We start from the raw sequence: 17,030 nt of genomic DNA on the forward strand, positions 1-17,030 counted from the left end.
GAGACTTTGTGAGATTCGGGGACGGAACCAGGGCGCTGTTTCCCCATTGGTTGCTGTCTGCCCCGCGTGGTTGCTAGGAGACAGGTGTAAACAGAGCGGAAAGCTGCCGGAGGCGGCATGGCAACGAACTACAAAGCGGGGCAGGTGAGAGCTGGGGGGCGGGGACCCCCCGGTACCCTAATGACCCCGGCCCTATCCCCACACGAGACCCCACCGACCCCCACCCCCACCCGCCTCGCTGACCCCTGTCCCCCCCGCGGACCCCACTGACCCCAGTCCTACCCTGCCCGACCCCTCTTACATCCTCCATGGGTCCGACCAACCCAGGCCGTACCCCCCATGGTACTGCCCACCTCCCACGGGCCCCCCAGAGAACTCCCCCCCAACCTCCCAACACCCCCAGACCTCCCCACGGTTCTGCCCCTCAGCCCTACCTCTCCCAAACCACCCCCCACAGGCACCAACCTGGGGCCCCTAACCTGTCCCCATGCACCCCCCCCAACACTGCCCTAGTCCAAGCCATCTAGGTCCCCCAACACTCCCCTCAGGCCTGACACTCCCTTAGGTCCCCCACTAACACCCCCCCATTCCAACCTCTCCCCCAATGAGACAGATCCCTACACAGAACCCCCCAGAGAAACAATCTCTTCCCCTGAGACTGCCTCCCACACAGCTCCACCCAACACCTTCAGCTTTTGCCCCCTCAGGCTGCCCCTTTTCGATGGCAGGTCCAGCCTGGGCCCTGCCACCACAGCTGTGGGGAGCTCATGGCCAGGGCTTCCCACCCATGCATGGCCGGGAATTCGGAATCATGCCCACCCCCTTTACAGCAGAGGAAACTGAGGCCCAGTGGGAGGCAACTTGTCCAAGGTCGCAGTGCAGGTGTATCTAGGGTCCCTGGCTCCAAGCTAACCCATGGCCCGCTCCCAGCCCGAGCTCCTTCCCCCAGGCCAGGCTGCCTGCCCACTGGGCCATGCTGGAAGCTCATGATCTTGGTGTTTCTGGGTTGCTTCACAGGCTCCAGGGCCAGCTTGCATGCATTCCAAGCAGGAATAGGGTTTTGTGAGCCCTCCTCACCGCTGGCCCCCTGCTGTTAAGGGCACAAGGGTGTCAGTGCAACTGGATGGGCTGGAGAGATCTCTGACAGGGGAGGTGGTAGGTTTGGGAAATGGGCCATCCCAGACTATTTAAGCATACCCTGAGTATCTGCAGTGAGCGTAGGGTGACCAGATGTCCTGATTTTATAGGGACAGTCCTGATATTTGGGGCTTTTTTTTATATGGGCTCCTATTACCCCACACCCCCATCCTGATTTTTCATACTTGCTATCTGGTCACCCTAAGTGGGCGGTGGAACTCTCTGGCTCTGCTGCCTCTGTTTAATGGTCTGCCCCCTCTCTCTTTTGCAGTATGAGGATGCCTTCATTGCACAGAATTTGCAAAACTGGACCCTGCCCAAGCTCTACAAGGAGGTAGGACGCCTCTGCCCTCACCCTGCATTGCCTGCGCTCCCCTTTCACAGGGACGCATCTCAGAGCTCTCTGCAGGCCTCACTGTGCTGCAGCTGTACCTCACCTGTGCAGGAAGGGTGGCTGCACCATCTCACAACACAGCGCGCACCCAGGAGCCTCTTAGCCCAACGGCCTCCTCTGCTGTTCTTCCTGGCTGCTCCCAGTCAGGAGTTGTTAGCCTCTAACATGAGTTGGAATCCAATGGAAGGGTGTGGCAATAAGATAGTGTCAATAGAGCCAGAGTAATCTGGAGACAGACCCTGCCTCCCACTTGCCTCTGTGCTGGGATCACACCAGGGTGGGCCAGGCAGCCAGTTTGGGGACCTACAAGTTTGGATCACATGCAGCTGGGAAACCCTGTTTGCCCAGGCCCCAATGCTGAGAGCCAGGGTGATGGACTCCCGCTGCCCTCCCAGGCCCTCCCTCATAGCCCAGCCCCAGAGTGGCTGTTTCCGTCCATTTCTGTTCTGCCTCCACGTCAGCAGTTTAACCCGTTTTTTTCCTTCTGCCCTCAGCACCCCTCTGCCCGGGAAGGCTACACCCAATTTATAGCCAATGACCGAGGACACCTGCTCCCCACAGTGCCACGTTCAAAGGTGAGTGGGCTGCTTTGGCTCCTGTCTGCTAAGCAGTTTTCAGGGTTTGGAGTTGGGAGCCCAGTAAGTGGGCAAGTAACTATCTGCCTTGTCTCTGGTGCCCATCACCATGGTATCTAAGCCCTGCCAGGTACATCAAACCTGCACTGTGAAGGCTATAGGGAACTAAACTGAGCAGCAGAGTCCAAGCCCTGGGTGATCAGCTGGTGACAACTCCTCTTCCTCATGTCCCCTTGTTGAATCACATTGAGAAGTTAACCCTGAAGGCCCATGCCCATTAGCACTCAGTGCTGGTCCCGGCCCCAGGGAGGGGTGTGATCACGAACAGGAGGGGATGTGCCCATGAGCCCCCACTAGAGAGGGTGCTGCATTTTGCCCTTCCTGGCCTGGGTTTGAGGGAGTTCTGCGTGGGGAAGTTATTTTCTAACCATGAGCTAGGAAACCAGCTGGCTTTATGCAGGGCCCATCTTTCCCCGGGCACCCAACCCACTGTGCAGAGCCCACTCCTGGTAACACTAGCTCTGCCTGGTGAGGTGAAAGCCCAGGCTGTGCCTCCCTTAGAGAGGGTGCAGCTAGCCAGGGCCAGCATTTAGTCAGCCCAGGAAGTCGGTGCGGAGGAGCTGGGGGCAGCAGCTGGATTCCTGGGTTGTTCCTGCCCCCCTCAGAACTAGAGCTAGGGAAGCTAAAATTGTGTGTGAACCTGGTTGTTGCTGGATGGGTTTCCCTGCGGGGCAGGAAGCTTTGGGTAGTGGGGGTCTCACTGCCAGCTAGCAGGGTTCAGCCCCCTTCAGACATGGCTGTAGCAGGCCTTTGATGCCAGTGCAGACAGGGCTGCTCTGTCTCGGAGAGTTCTCAGGGCTCTGCTGCCCAAGACCAAAGCCATCTCCCCCCTGCCCTGCAGGCTTCCCCCTGGGGCACATTTATGGGAACCTGGGAGATGCCACTGAAGATTCCCCCAGCCAAACTGAACCTGACCTCCCGCTCGGCTGCCGCAGCCTCGCACCTCACGGACTGGATCCACAAGTCCACTGCACTGACCAGCGCCTGCAACGGCCTCCGCCCGCAGATCACTGGCAAGGTAGGGAGCCCTGTGTGCAGGGGCCGCACCTTCCTACAGGGAGCAGACAGCACCTGTTTGCTGAGGCTTGGCTTGAACCCTTGCAGAACAGAGTGTGGGGGCCCAGCCTGTGGGCCTCCTCAATGGGCACTAGGAAATGGCAAGTGTATATAACTGTTGGCACTAACCTGTGCCTGGCCTGACTGACACGAGGGTGTCTGGGTCTCTGAGCTGGGCAAATGAGCAGAGTGAGGCTGTGCCCCAAAATACCAAGGCCAGGGTTTATAAAGCCAGCTGGGGGTGTCCCAAAGGCAGATTTCAAGGACACTCTCCTAGCCTCTTGTCCATCCTTTCAGAGTGTATTTAATCTCCTGAACATGGCAGCCTGTGCTGTGCTGGGGAGGGGCTGACTCAGCTGCATGGCAAAGGCACCTCAATGGGCTGCCATACCCCCATCAGCAACCCACACACAAATAAAACCCTAATCTCTGTACTCAGCATAGCAGAGGCTAATGCTGAGGGTTCGTTCTCATCTCGCATAGTAATGTGCTCTGGAAACTGACAGCCCCTGGTATTTGGGGAGGTGCTGGGGGGTTTTCTCTGCTGGCTTGCAGGGCTGCATCGGCCAGTGTGATGGGGCTGTTAGGTTCAGTATAGCCTTGGTTGTGCACTCTGCCGTGGCAGCTTGGGGCGTGTGCCCATGCAGTGCTGCAGCTGTGCCAGCAGGGGGAGCTCACAAACCACAGCTCTCACTACTGCCAGTCTCCAGGTACTAAGTGGGAGCTGCCCAGAATGCAGAAATGCCCCTGCCCCAGCTGCTCCTGGTAGTGCTGAGTGGCATCTCTTTTCTTACCTGACAAACTCGCTCTTGCACAGAAGCCCATGCCCCAAGTAGGTAGGGACCTTTGACCTCTGCCCACATTGCCCTCCCAAGGGAGGAGCTGGGAACCCATAGACCTATGGTGGATGTAGGTCATGTTGGGTACACTACCCAGGGCAGGAAGAAGGGGCTCCTGGTAATAGGTAGGCAGGTCAGGCCTGACAAGTTTTCCCAGTGGCCAGAATCCCTTCTTGCACTCACAGGACACTGGCCAGCCCGTTTCTAAAGGGTTAACTTTGCAGCACTGACAGGAAGGTCTCCAATGCCGCTGGGGTCAATGATGGGAGCAGATGGGCCCCGGCCCTGGGTGGTGCTTGAGTGGCACCAGTTCATCCTCAGGTGTCAGTGGAAATAGCCCGTTCCAGCAGCACTGCAGAAGGGAAGGAGTTATCACCCAGCCTGGGGATGGACCTACTAGGAATGCGGAGACCCAGGCAGAGGAAGAACTGCAGCAAACCCTCTGCATGGGGGCCCAGGTGCAGAGCCCAACTGGCAGTAAAGAGCTTGCCTATAGTGCCAGCTCTGCCCTTCACATTCCTCTCCCCCTCTGGCTTCGCAGTGCTCCTCCATGGCACTGATGGCCTCTGTGCAGCACCCCAGCAGGGTTCAAAGCACCAAGGGCAGGGTTCAAACCACCATTGCGCTTCTTCCTCCCTAAACAGCCTCGAGAGCCTGAATCACACACGCAGCCCACAAAGGAGCTTTCCAGTAAGAACAGCCGAGCATCTAGCAGAGGCTCCCAGGGCCCCAGGTCCTCAGCCAAAATGCCCCCTGAAGAAGAGGCTTATCACAAAGGATCCACCCCCTCCAAGGTCCCACTATCACGCCAGCCTGGCTGCATGGATGTTCGAATCAAAGGAGCTACCTCCCAAGAGATCTCAGGTTCGCGCAAGCCAGGATCAAAGGAGGCTTGGCACAGAGGAAGCATATCATCTGAGGTCCCATTGTCACGCCAACCCGGCTGCATGGATGTTCGAATCAAAGAGATCTCCTCACCCAAAGTCCCAGCTTCCAACCGACCTCCTTCAAGGGAAGCTAATCCCAGGCGAGCCATCTCCGCCGAAGTCCCAGCTGCAAGTCGACCTGGGTCAATGGAGGCTAAAGCCAAAGGAGTCAGCTCACCTGAGCTCGTGGTTTCAGGTTGTCCTGGGTCAATGGAGGCCAATCCCAGGGGAGCCATCTCACTTGAGGCGTTGGCATCAGGCCGCCCTGGTTCAAAGGCTAGCGAAGCAGCTGAGACCCAGAAGAGGATGTCAAGGAGGGCAGCAGAGGGGAACGGGAGCATGTCACCCAAGATGGAAGGGTCAGCAAGATCCCAGTCCTGCCCTGAAGAAAGATTTGAGCAAACATTCAACTGAAGGTCAAAGCAAATTCTATGCCCGAGACACGAACGCTAATGAGATCAAGGACAAACATCTTGCTCAGCATTTCAAGCCTTCTGGCCCTATACTTTCTTCAGTTCTAGTCACCTTCATCCCCAGGCTGGAGGTGTTTCCTTTCCCTCCATCTAGTTGTAAATCTCAACTTTTAATCCTGTTTGTGAGCTAGATTCTTTGCGAGTAGGAACTCCCCCCCCCCCCCCCCCGGATAAGAGTGAGCCCAACCGACCCAGCAGTGACACAATCGACTTCCCAGCCTGTTGAGCCCCAAGGTCGGGGCTCTCAGACCAAGACGCTGCCTCACAGGGACATTCACCCATATGCACAAATTGCTTTTCAATCTGAGCATAGGAACAAAACCAGCCAGGGCTGATGCCCAGGTTGGCAAGAGGGTGGCTGGTTCTGAAGGAGCCCAAGTGATGCTGATGATTCGACAGTACCATGTGGCCAGCGTGTGTGTTCATGGTAATCAACACAAAAATAAAACTAAAAAACAAAAACAAAACAAAACAAAATCTCCCACCAGTTTTCATTTACCATCATTAGCATCAGTGGCAGGCCATGGGCTGACATTCACCATCCACTCCCACAAGCGTTAGCACCGAGGGCCATGGGCCAGCACACAACCTTCACTCCCACAAGCATTAATGCCAAGGGCCTTGAGCCGGCACTCACCCTCCATCCACCATGGCTCCTGACAGCATGCTTGGTGCTGCAGCATCAGATCATGCTAGAACACAGTATGCCTTGCCTCTTGCTCTCCATGGGTCACGTCTAGGTTCTAATTGCAGGGGGGCTACAATCTTCTCCATTTCAGGCTGATTAGCTGCAGCCCTGGGGCTCCGGGTGAGATGCCTTTGCAGCCACTCGTGGACTCACCGAGTTTGATATGTTGAGCGCTTTCCTGCAGGGTTGGCTCTTCTTCTAGCACAGCTAAGAGCTTCACTCACCCCAGTAACAACAGCCAATGGGGAGCAGTCTAGTCATGGAGCAAACACAAAGCCAGTCGCCAGGGGGGCTCTGTGCAGTTCTGACTCCGTCCCAAGGGGATGCAGGCTGCAATGCCTCAGTATTGCACCATCTGTAGCATCACGTTTTCAGGCTGGCTCTTGTCTGCCCAGCATGGGGGAGGGGGAGCCAGGCCTACCGCACTCAGCGCTGGCAGAAGAATCATCTTTGCGACGCATGGGGGATGCTTTCACTGCACTGTAGGTCCCCTGTGCTTGTCTAAAATGCAGTGATGAGCGGGGGGAGGGGGCTGGCAGGGGCTAGGGAACCCAACACCTCTCAGCAGCTGGTTTGAACCCAGCCCTGGATCGGAGTGAGCCAGAGAGGGGATGCAGTGCACAGAGCAGCGATCAGATTGTGGGAGCAGGGGGCATTCTGCAATTCCTAACAGGCATCATCGAGCTCCCTAACAGCAGCCCCAGAGAGGCCCCAGCTTGAATGGAGATGGAGGCTGGGTGGAGCTCTCCAGGGCAAGGCCTGTGGGCCAAGGGAAGCAGGTCAGGCAGCACCTTTATTAGCATCAATCTGCATTACAGAAAAATAACTTATAAGAGTCAGGCTGGAGGGCAACAAGCCTCGGCTGTAACATGCATCACCTGGCCAAAGCCCTTAGCGCACCTGATCCTGTCTGGCCCCACCTACAGCGAGGCTATGGCACACGCTCCCAGCTAGACAATGCCACCACCGGGGCCCAGCATTAGGCTCCTCCATGCTCATCCTGCCCTTCCACTCTGACTCGCCTCCCTTTGCTGGTCCCAGCCTGAAGAAGTTTGATCAGCAGCAGCTGAGGAGCATGGGTGCACAAGGGCACACAGGACTGGATCCTCCCAATCCCACCCTGGTATGCCTTCCATCAAATAGAAGCCACACCCAGTGCCTCCTAGCGAGCCCAGAATAACCTGCAGGAACTTAACCAGTTGGCCAGTGACATCCACCCCACTCTCTTAAGATGAGATGCAAGCCTAGGTTCGATTTTACAAGGCAGGTTTCAAATGGACAGAAAAATTGTAGGCAAAACACCAGAAAGGGCATGATGGAAACATGGCTGCCCCGCTTTCTGCAACTGTAAAACCAGTGCCTGCCTCTGCTGCTTCTCCCCCAGAGTTACCAGTTCCTGGGCTGCCCTGATTCCCCAGAACTCAGAGCATGGCTTCCCATCGCCCTGTCTGTATTGAAGCCAACTCGGTGCCGGGAGCGTTTGTGAGAGGGTAATTAGGCATGGCAAAGTCCAAACTTAACAGTTGGCATGTGCCAAACAACAACTGATTAGAAATCAAGAGGACTCCAATTGAAAGTCATTTTGGCAACTGCAGAATATAATTGGTTATAAACTGAAATACAACAATTTTCACGCTTTGGGAGAAGGTAACTCCTGCTGAGCTGCCATCAGTGGATGGCTGCAGAATAGTGATCTACAAAGGGGATGGGATTAAGTCTGTGTCCCCATCCCCCCAACACACACACTTTCTGATGGGGAGGGGAAGGCTGGAGGTTTTTAAGATATTTGTCCCCGCTTGATTTTTGAATTTGGAGATTCAGGTCTTCTCGGGGCTTGGAGACCTCTGTGGTGACTGAAGAACCAGTGAGGATGACAACATCGCATAAGTGAAAGCTGAACACCTGGCAGGGGGAAGGGTTTATTCAGACTGTTACACTCCTGTGTTTGCTTTTGCTGTTTTGTGTTTTGCAATTTTGTAATTGTAAACTAGGAATCATCAAGCAGGTGTTTCCAGTGGGATCCCGCAGGGACCGGTTCTCTGCCCTATGCTATTTAACATTTGTTTCAATAACCTTGAAGAAAACATCAAATCATCACTGATAAAGTTTGCAGATGATACAAAAATCGGGGGAGTGGTAAGTAATGAAGATGACAGGTCACTGACACAGCAATCTGGATACTTGGTAAATCAGGCGGAAGCAAACAATATGCATTTAACATGGCTAAATGTAAACGTATACATCTAAGAACAATGAATGTCAGTCATACATGCACAACGGGGGACTCTTTTCCTGGGAAGCACTGACTGTGAAAAAAATTGGAGGATCATGGTGGATAATCAGCTGAATCTCTGGATGCATAAACCGCAATCTCGAGTAGAAGCAGAGGGGTTATTTTACTTCTGTACTTGGCACTGCTGGAATCCTGTGTCCAGTTCTGAAGTCCAGAATTCAAGAAGGATATTGATAAATTGGGGAGGGTTTAGAAAGCCATGAGAACGATTAAAGGATTAGAAAACAGACCTTACAGTGATAGACTCAAGGTGGTCAATCTACTTAGCTTAACAAAAAGCTGGTTAAGGGGTGATTTGATCAAAGTCTGTAAGTATCTACATGGGGAACAAATATTTAATAACGAGCTCTTCAGTCTAGCAGAGAAAAGTATAACACAATCCAGTGGATGGAAGTTGAAGCTAGAAAAATTCAGACTGAAAATAAAGTGTAAATTTTTAACTGTGAGAGTAATTAACCATTGGAACAATTTACCAAGGGTCAGAGTGGATTCTCCCCCGTGGCCAATTTTCTAAAAGCTCTGCTCTATTCATTATTTTGAGGCATTTCTCTCCTGTGTTATCCAAGGGGTCAGACAAGATGATTGCAGTGGTCCCTTCTGGTCTTGGAATTTATGAATCTAATGTCAGTGACTAACCTTTTGGATAAAGGAAGTCTTTGCCAAAGACTCCACCCCTTCCCTTTTAACTAGGGCTTTTAGTGCTCCCTTCATAGATATCCTGAGACCCCCGGACAGACATCCCCCACCAAAACCAGGACAAGCAAACTGGATGCTGCTAATATTTCTAAAAGCAAAAAACCCTTTCAGCCCCTGCCAGGCCCCTGATCCAGCACAGACACGGTGCCTACACCCCATCTTGTACAAATGCTTTTCAGGGCACTTTAAGCACACTCTCCTCTGTCCATGGTCACCACTTGCACCAGGCCCTGACCTTACCACTGGGGCCTCCAGATCAGCCCATGCTTCTGTTCAGTCACTACCCACCTGGCCCACTTGGGGAGGGAATTACCAGTGAAAGACTAAAGCTGGTAGCCACCAAAAGGCAGCGCTGTTAGCTGGCTCCATGACATTGGAAGGGAAGGAGGATTATCTCTCTGCCTCCTCTGGGAGAGGCGCCCATGCACCACTGCTTCTCTGGGTCTGCACCTTCACTGACAGTTATAGGGCACTTCCCCCACACTGCTCTGCCACCAGCACTGGCTAGAGTGGTTATAGCTTCATGCGTCTTAACCCCATGACAACCCAGTGGTAAATGCATCCGCAGGTAGTGCACACAAGGGCCTAGAGCTGTCAGGGGAGTTATAACCTCACTGTTACTCTCTGAGGCCAAACCCTCACTAGGCACTGGACACCAAAGCACCCAGAGCTGAAGCATTGTGTGGGAGGAACCTTGTGCTGCTATTGCTGGTCCTGGAGCCATTTTGGAGACAGCGGAATTCATGTTTCAGGACAGTCCATGCTGGCTCCACAGCATCAACAGGAGGGGGAGGAAAACCCCTCCTGCAGACAGTAGAGTCAACAGCTCCAACTGCTCCATAGAGGAGGCAGAGCCCCTGAATAGGAAGGAGCCATTTTTACAGTCACTTGGCAGAGCAGAACAGAGCCTCCAAGTGTAAATGCAACTACTGGAGCACATTGGGTTTTAGCAGCACTCTCCAGCAGCCTGCACCTGGGGCACTAGCACAAAGCGAGCACGGACTGGGTTTGAAATGCCACCACCCTGAGCCGAGAGCATTTCACATCTGTGTAAATGACCATGGGGTGCAGGCCCAGTGTCAGGCTTCTCAACTGCATACCCAAAGGGTAGCCAGTCACTATGGGCTCCATAACATGAGATCAGAGGACCCCGACTCCCATGTCACACCACACACCTCTGCGCTGCTTCCCTGAAGAGAACACGACATTCTCCATCCACTCAGGGTAAATTCTCCATGTGTCTCTGTTCAGATTTCGGATGTTTCATTAGAGTCTATCGAAAAGCCAAAGTGGCAGCTCATTTGAAAATCTGTAATAATAACTCAGCTGCCAGCGTGCGGTGTGAAAGAGCAAAGTCCGCTTTACTGGGGAGGGTGGGTCTGTTACAAACACACGGGCCGGAGTGACAGTGCACAGTGAGGGGGAGACCGTGGCATTGGCAGTCATCCAAAAGGTTCAAAGAACAGATTTATTTTCAGAAGGAAAAAAAAAAAAAAATACAGATTTGATTGAAGACTCCAAAAATATACGGGTGCTTATCCTTGATCTGCTGGAAGAGTTGTGAGCTGCTGCACAGAGTGCTTTGAACTCAATATGCCCAGCCCCCAAGCACTGGGCCCACTACAGGCTGCCCCTCTCCCCACTGTAAAGCCCACAGGATGCTGACTGCAGCAGAAAGCCAGATTCCAGCAGTTAGGCATTTTACCCAGGACAGCACCAAATTCCATATTCCCCTTACTGGCGTCGGCGGCTCAGTCTGTGCTTGCCCTAGAACCAGCGCCAGCATCAATGGGGACAGTTGTCTTTCACATGAGCCTACACACAGACGCTAGGCTAGAGGCACTCGCCTCTCCTCCCCCAACCCCGCTCAGGCCCAGTGAGGGGGCACACAGTGCCAGTATTGTCTCAAGCTTCAGGGCAGAGCAGAAAGCAAGTGAACCAGAGTTAATTTGAAAGAACAGCAATGAATTAAGGAAGGCAGCTCCTCTGAGCATGCTCTAGGTGGATAAGAATCAACTGCTAATCAGCTGTCAGTTACCAGCTGCTTGTGGCTACCTAGAGTCTTGAACATCCTTGGACTGGGACTCCTGCCCGTGGCATTCTGGAAGGGTGTTCTGGGATCTCGCTGGGCTAGGACAGCTGGAGACAGCACATCACTCAGGGCTAGTAATAAGCAAACTCTGATCAGTCACATGCTTTACAAAGAGCGGAAAGCACCATCTTGCCCCAACAATTTAGTTATCTAGGAGTCTCTAGTCCCTCCTGCCCTCCCCCCCCCCACCACACACACACACACACAGAGCTCTGTCTGGACCAGATCACCAGATGAATCAAATCCTTGTAGGAGAAGGGAGGTGCCTTCACATGGCTGCGAGTCCAGCGGAGGAAAGTAGGGTCAAGACCAGGACCAGGACTCCAGACTGGTAGACTTGGGGAATCTTAAATCCTTTTCCCATGTCCCACATCTAGAGACAAAGAGAACAGAGACACACTCAGCAAGGAATCAGGGCGTCCCACTGGAGCACTCGCACAGTCTGCAACTGAACCCCAGGCCTCCAGGGCCATCAGTGCTTTGCAGAAAATAGGCAAAGAACAAGCCAGAGAAGGGAACAGCCCCTCTGGCTATGGAGCTGTTGAGATCCCTCTTGGAGTAGTGTGTTCTGAGTACCTGACTGCAAATGGGAGGGAGTGCCGAGAACTGCCCAAGTGAGGAAGGGGCCGGGGGACCTATCACAAGTTCTCTAGGGTGAGGGGTGCAGGCTGCGTGCAGGGGCAGTGTGAGCCCCAGGACTTAGATTGGACAGAGCACTAGAGATGCTGATGCCAGGGATCATCCTGGGAATGGCCTAGGTGACCCAATAGAAATGAACAATCTTTGATAATGCCCTGTGGAATTAGCTACCCGTGAGTCCCGTTCATCACACAAACGACAAACCCTGTCCCAGCGAAGCTGGTTCCATCTGGTTTGACTGACTATCAGTAAGGCTGCGAGTTTGTCACAGAGGTCACGGATTCCGTGACTTTCCGTGACCTTTGTGACTTCTGCAGCGGCCAGTTCGCCTGGCTCAGGGGCAGCTCAGGCAGCCCCTGTGCCAGTCACACCAGCTGCTGCTGGGGCAGTCTCGGGCCACCGCCCCCCTGCAGCAGCAGAAGAGTTTGGGTGTGGGACAGGGCAGGGGGTTGAGGTACGGGACAGGTTCTGGTGGCACTTACCTGGGGAGCTCCCCAGAAGCAGCGACATCCCCCTTGCTCAGCTGCTAGGCGGAGGTGTGGCCAGGCAGCTCTGCACGCAGCCTCCACCCAGAGCACTGGTGTCGCCGTTCCCATTGGCTGGGAACCATGGCCAATGGGAGCTGCGGGGGCGGCAGAGGCAGCACACAGGCTGCCTGGCCACGCCTCCGCTTAGCAGCTGAGCTTGGGGGAGGCGGGGGGCACAGAACCAGGTAGGGAGCCTGCCAGCCCCACCAATTCTCCTCCCCCCCCCCCACCAGCAGGTGTCCTGGGCCACGCAGTGCCACCCGCACTCCCCCAGCACCTGCGGCAGCCCCCTCCCCATCCAAGTTTTAGTCACGGGTATTTTTAGTAAAAGTCATGGACAGGTCACAGGCTGTGAATTTTTGTTTACTGCCCATGACCTGTCCGTGACTTTAAAATACCCCTGACTAAAACTTAGCCTTAGCCATCAGTAATGCACTGAGGTGGCAGGCAGCAACAGACAAGGCAGACAGTCTTGTCTGTTCCCAGTTCTGCCACTGACTACCTGTATGACTTTGTGCCAGTTACTTAGGCCTAAACTTTCTAAGCATTCACTGGTGCTGGGTGAGCAACCTGAGACAATGTCCTGGTTTTCAAAAGGGTGAGGCAGCCTCTGCTCTAAACAAATATCTAATGGAGACACCACTGGAAAATCAGGCCCCAGATGTCTCAGAGTGGGCACCCATAGTAAGTCCACACTCCAGATAACACTGGATGTAACAGTCGCTCTGTGCCTCAGCTCTCCCTCTGTACATGGGAACTTACAGATCCCACTCAGTATTATGCCAAGGAGCTCCACAGGAGAGCCAAACATCAGTCACAGGAGGCATCTCCCCTTCTCCAGTGGGGAATCTTACCAGTGCTCCTAACCCAGCCACTCATGCAGTCAGCCCCGTCCCCTCAAAGACAGGGAACGCAGCATTCAGGAGTCATTTTCCTCACTGTCTGAATTTCTCTCTGACTGTGTCTCTGTATATGGAGTGTGAGTCAATCACCACGGTGTCAGACATGGACCTAGTTGGTCATTCAGTCTGCTGCTAGCCCTGGCCAACGTAGGACTGCTCCGTGTCACATACAGGTGCTATCAGGTGATCAGAAGATGTACCAGTGCACTAAAAGTCTAAGTTAAGGGAGGAAAGAGCTGGGAATTTCAGCCTAAGCTGGCAGTGCCTTTGGTTTACGTGGCTAGTGATGTGATAATAGGTCTGATTTTGGAGACCTAACTAAATTTAGATCTAGACACAACAGTAACCAGCTCTCCAGCAGCGGAGCGACTGGAGTGCATGCACACGCACACACACACCACCATCACCACAGCACTGCAGTTTATTCAAGGAAATGAAACACCTAACAATGTAAGCATTAACCGTTCCCTGCCCCACATTTCTGCGATGTAGCCATCCGCCTGGCCAGCTGTCAGCACTGCTGGTTATTTTAACATAGATTTGGAGGCAGTTTCATTGCCTTTTTAATGTAAATACGCAGTTACAGTCTTTCAACCCGCATTTGACTCACAAGACCCTAATGAGAGGGCTGTTAAGACTTTTTCTATTTGCTTGACAGCAACTCCGTGAGCAAATGGGGCTCAGCCAGCAGGATCAATGCTGGAGCCCTGGGCCAGGCCTCATGTTTGCAGATCTGCTCTGGAATTCTTGGCGGGCTGCAAAATGAACAATGTTTGCAGCAGTGCCAGCCATACCAGGGTCAACCAGTCTCCCCAGCTGAGGGATTTACAAAGCCCCCTCACCTCACTCCTCAGGGTGCCACTGATCCCTACAGGGACAGCTCTGCCAGGTGCATGATGGGTTTCTTTCATCATAAGCAGCTGGTAATACCAGAAGCAAGATACAAACTCCGGGGATCAGTACTTTATTAGAGAAGCAATGCTCATGCCACCGAGACGAGAACACAGTGGGCACCCAACGTGTGCAGCACAAATCCATGTCTGAAGTGCAGCACCCCTGAGCCACACTTGCCCTAAAGCAGACGGGATCAGGTCACACACTGAGCCAGCTGCCTCTGCAATTTAGATTTTGTAAAACTAAATGTATTTGAAGTTACAGAAACATAAGACAATTGTTATCTGCAGCAAAAGCAGCACATCTTGTTCCCACATTGGGGAGCCAATATTCTCTTCAGCTGTTTTTTAAATCCGCAAAGTTCTCCTACACTGAGATGCTGTCTCCCAAGTTTCAGCCCAGGGCAAATATTAAGGGCTGGTTTCTATAAAGGGACTATAGTAGATCACAGACAGATGTAATATAATATTAATATATAACATAACATGGCTATTGTGAGCGGATATTAACACTGAAAAACAGTCATTTTGGAAGGTCTCACATCGTCACAGGACAATGACATTACAAGCTGGGGATATTAAACAAGAGGTTACACTTTCAGAAGTGCCAAAGTGACAAGACACGTTGGGAAATGGGACTTAGGAACTTCTGAAAGTATTACCCCAGATGCCCACCCAACTCCCTGCACCTTAGACAGACACATACATGCAGCTCCATCAAGGCTACTCACAAGGTGTCGGATTCCGTTCCAGGTGTGGTAGGTGAGGGGGAAAGCCAAAGCAAACTTAGCAGAGTAGATAAGAGCAGGCCCCAGACTGAGCGACTTCACAAATGCCAGGTAATAGGGGAACTGTTCCGGGAGAATCAAGGCAGCCAGACCAAAGAGAGACACCCCTGGAAAAGAAAGAACCCACAAGTCAAACCAGCTGCCAATGGTAGCCAGCAGCTTACTCACCAGGAAAGAGAGAGCCCTGCAAGATAATCAGCACTCCCCAGCTGGGAGCCAGGGGCTCCTACTCCCGGGCCCTGAAAAGCCAATGCAAACAAAATGAGCCAACTTCTTCTCCCACTCTCCTGGTTCCTCTGTATCAGTACAGCACAGCTCCCACAGGGAGCGGCCTTCAATTCTGCATGTCATAGTGAGGAGCTTGAAGGAGAGTTACTTTTAGGTGATTAGTGCAGGAGAGGTCACTTTTTGCTCTGACACACTTATGCCTTTAAGAACAATTCCAGTCAGTCTCAGCTTGGCTAAATAAACAAATAGCAACAGAATAGAAGGTGTGAGGTCACTTTGTTACCACAGTGTTATCCCCTGAAGTCAATAAGGCTATTAAGTACCTTACTGTTGGCCCCAGTCCAGCCAACACTGAAGTATGGGAGTAACTAGACTCATGCGAGTAGCCCCGAGTGACTATTCCTGAGAGTACAGTGACACACGCTCAAGCATTTGCCGAATCAGGGCCTTAGTGCATAAGCCAAACTACCTGGGAATGCAAGTTTCAGAGGATCCCCTCAATGTCTGAAAGGTAAGAGAGGAGCTCCACCAGAAAGTCCTCGAGAGTCCAGAATAGCAGGACAAAAATATCCACTCGCCAATCACTAACCAAACAGACAGTTTGGCAGGAGCCAAGCCCAGCAGCCCAATGGCACGTGAAGAGGCTGGCACACAAAGAGACGGCTTGACATAAGTGAGCACGCTAGCTGGAGAAGTGGTGGCAGCTTCTCTGTCATTTCTAGGCCAAGAGGCTTTTTACAGATGGTGCTGCCAAAAGAATGGGAGTGATCAAAGAAAGAAGAGCTAGCCAAGCCGTGATTAACCCTGCGTTCAGTGGAGCCCGATTGCTCTCCTCTGGTACGCGGGCTTAAGCAGCTCTATCTGCAGTGGTGCCAGCGCCTCCACGCCAACTAGCTGCTTCCCAGCTCAGCCACTCGTGGTTTCAATGGCCTCTGTGTTTGCCTTGAGAAAGTGCAGGAATCAAGTGCTCATGTAATTGCTGGCCTGGCCGGTGAAAGCAGAGCTCCCTGCTCTGTTCCATTTTGTTGGCTGCACAGCTGTCTGGTGAGACAGTGCAGCCAGTGTGGGGTTACCCTTTGGATTCTAAAGGCCTGGGGAGGAGGCCTCTTGCTGTTCCCATGGCAGAGGTCAACAAAGGGCTCATTTTGTAAGTGAGTAATAAATCCTCTTTTACAGGCAATGGCAACTTTGTGAGCTTGAAAACAACTAGCGGGTTCGAAAGCACACTAGCTACTGGCCAAGCGCCCCGCACAGAAGGGCAGGCATTTCCCAGCCCTCTGGGGAAGGAGTAGCTTTGGGCTGAGGAGAATGACCAACAGGACCACAAGGCTTGGACCATGTTGACAAACTACCTCTCTGCCTGGCACAATGGGTGTCACTCCTCCTGGTATGATATTACGGAGAAGGGCACATGGGCTAACTCAAAGGGCATTAGGGAATAAACCCGCTGGGCTCACAAGATCCAGCAAGGAGATAAATTGCGCTGACGTAACAGAGTGATCTGCAGCAAGCACTCACGTCGGGTTAAACACTGCTGGGCTCATTGGAGCTCATTTCTGTAACCGAATTCAGACTCTGCGGCTCATGCTGCTGACATTTGGCACCTGGCTGGACTTTCAGCTTTTTGAGACAATGCCTAGCTGCACAGATTAGCAATTCTGGGGTTTAACTCAGTGAAAGCCAAGAGGGAGGCAGGGATCACGTGGTCAGTTCAAGCCTTGAGGCCCAACCTACACTAGACCCCCTTCAACAAGCACCTCTGTGTAATGAGTCCATCTGGAAACAGCACCAAGGTTTCTAGTGCCATTTTTATCCAATCTTTAG

General features: G+C 53.0%; 2 protein-coding genes across 4 annotated transcripts in view; one reads left to right on the forward strand and one right to left on the reverse strand.

The window, feature by feature from the left end:
* On the forward strand, positions 1 to 10,695 carry CFAP126 (cilia and flagella associated protein 126). 2 transcript variants are annotated; one of them, XM_042843404.2, is made up of 5 exons: positions 1 to 144; positions 1,409 to 1,471; positions 2,026 to 2,106; positions 3,008 to 3,184; positions 4,247 to 10,695. In XM_042843404.2, exons 1-5 carry the CDS (start codon positions 118 to 120, stop codon positions 4,289 to 4,291), a joined length of 393 nt encoding a protein of 130 aa, XP_042699338.1. In that variant the 5' UTR covers positions 1 to 117; the 3' UTR covers positions 4,292 to 10,695. The 2 variants fall into 2 exon arrangements, with proteins under 2 accessions (XP_042699338.1, XP_065429930.1); XM_065573858.1 differs by having other exon boundaries at positions 4,706 to 10,695.
* Positions 10,473 to 17,030, reverse strand: part of SDHC (succinate dehydrogenase complex subunit C) — a 20,512-nt gene continuing 13,954 nt past the window's right edge. For both annotated transcript variants that reach the window (XM_024107068.3, XM_065573863.1), the window contains exons 5-6: positions 14,922 to 15,085; positions 10,473 to 11,602 (exon numbers count right to left, since the gene is read on the reverse strand). In XM_024107068.3, coding sequence (XP_023962836.1) covers positions 11,498 to 11,602; positions 14,922 to 15,085 — 269 coding nt within the window. In that variant the 3' untranslated portion in view covers positions 10,473 to 11,497. The remainder of the gene's footprint in view (positions 11,603 to 14,921; positions 15,086 to 17,030) is intronic.

Source organism: Chrysemys picta, chromosome 20 (genome assembly GCF_011386835.1).
Source record: "Chrysemys picta bellii isolate R12L10 chromosome 20, ASM1138683v2, whole genome shotgun sequence".
In the NCBI taxonomy this organism is placed as follows: domain Eukaryota; kingdom Metazoa; phylum Chordata; order Testudines; family Emydidae; genus Chrysemys; species Chrysemys picta.

Excerpts from the sequence above, each read along its gene's own strand:
- CFAP126 (XM_065573858.1), top strand. The coding sequence starts at position 118 with ATGGCAACGAACTACAAAGCGGGGCAG. Across the intron at positions 145-1,408 it reads CGAACTACAAAGCGGGGCAG|TATGAGGATGCCTTCATTGC; the intron begins GTGAGAGCTGGG and ends TCTCTTTTGCAG. Across the intron at positions 1,472-2,025 it reads TGCCCAAGCTCTACAAGGAG|CACCCCTCTGCCCGGGAAGG; the intron begins GTAGGACGCCTC and ends TTCTGCCCTCAG.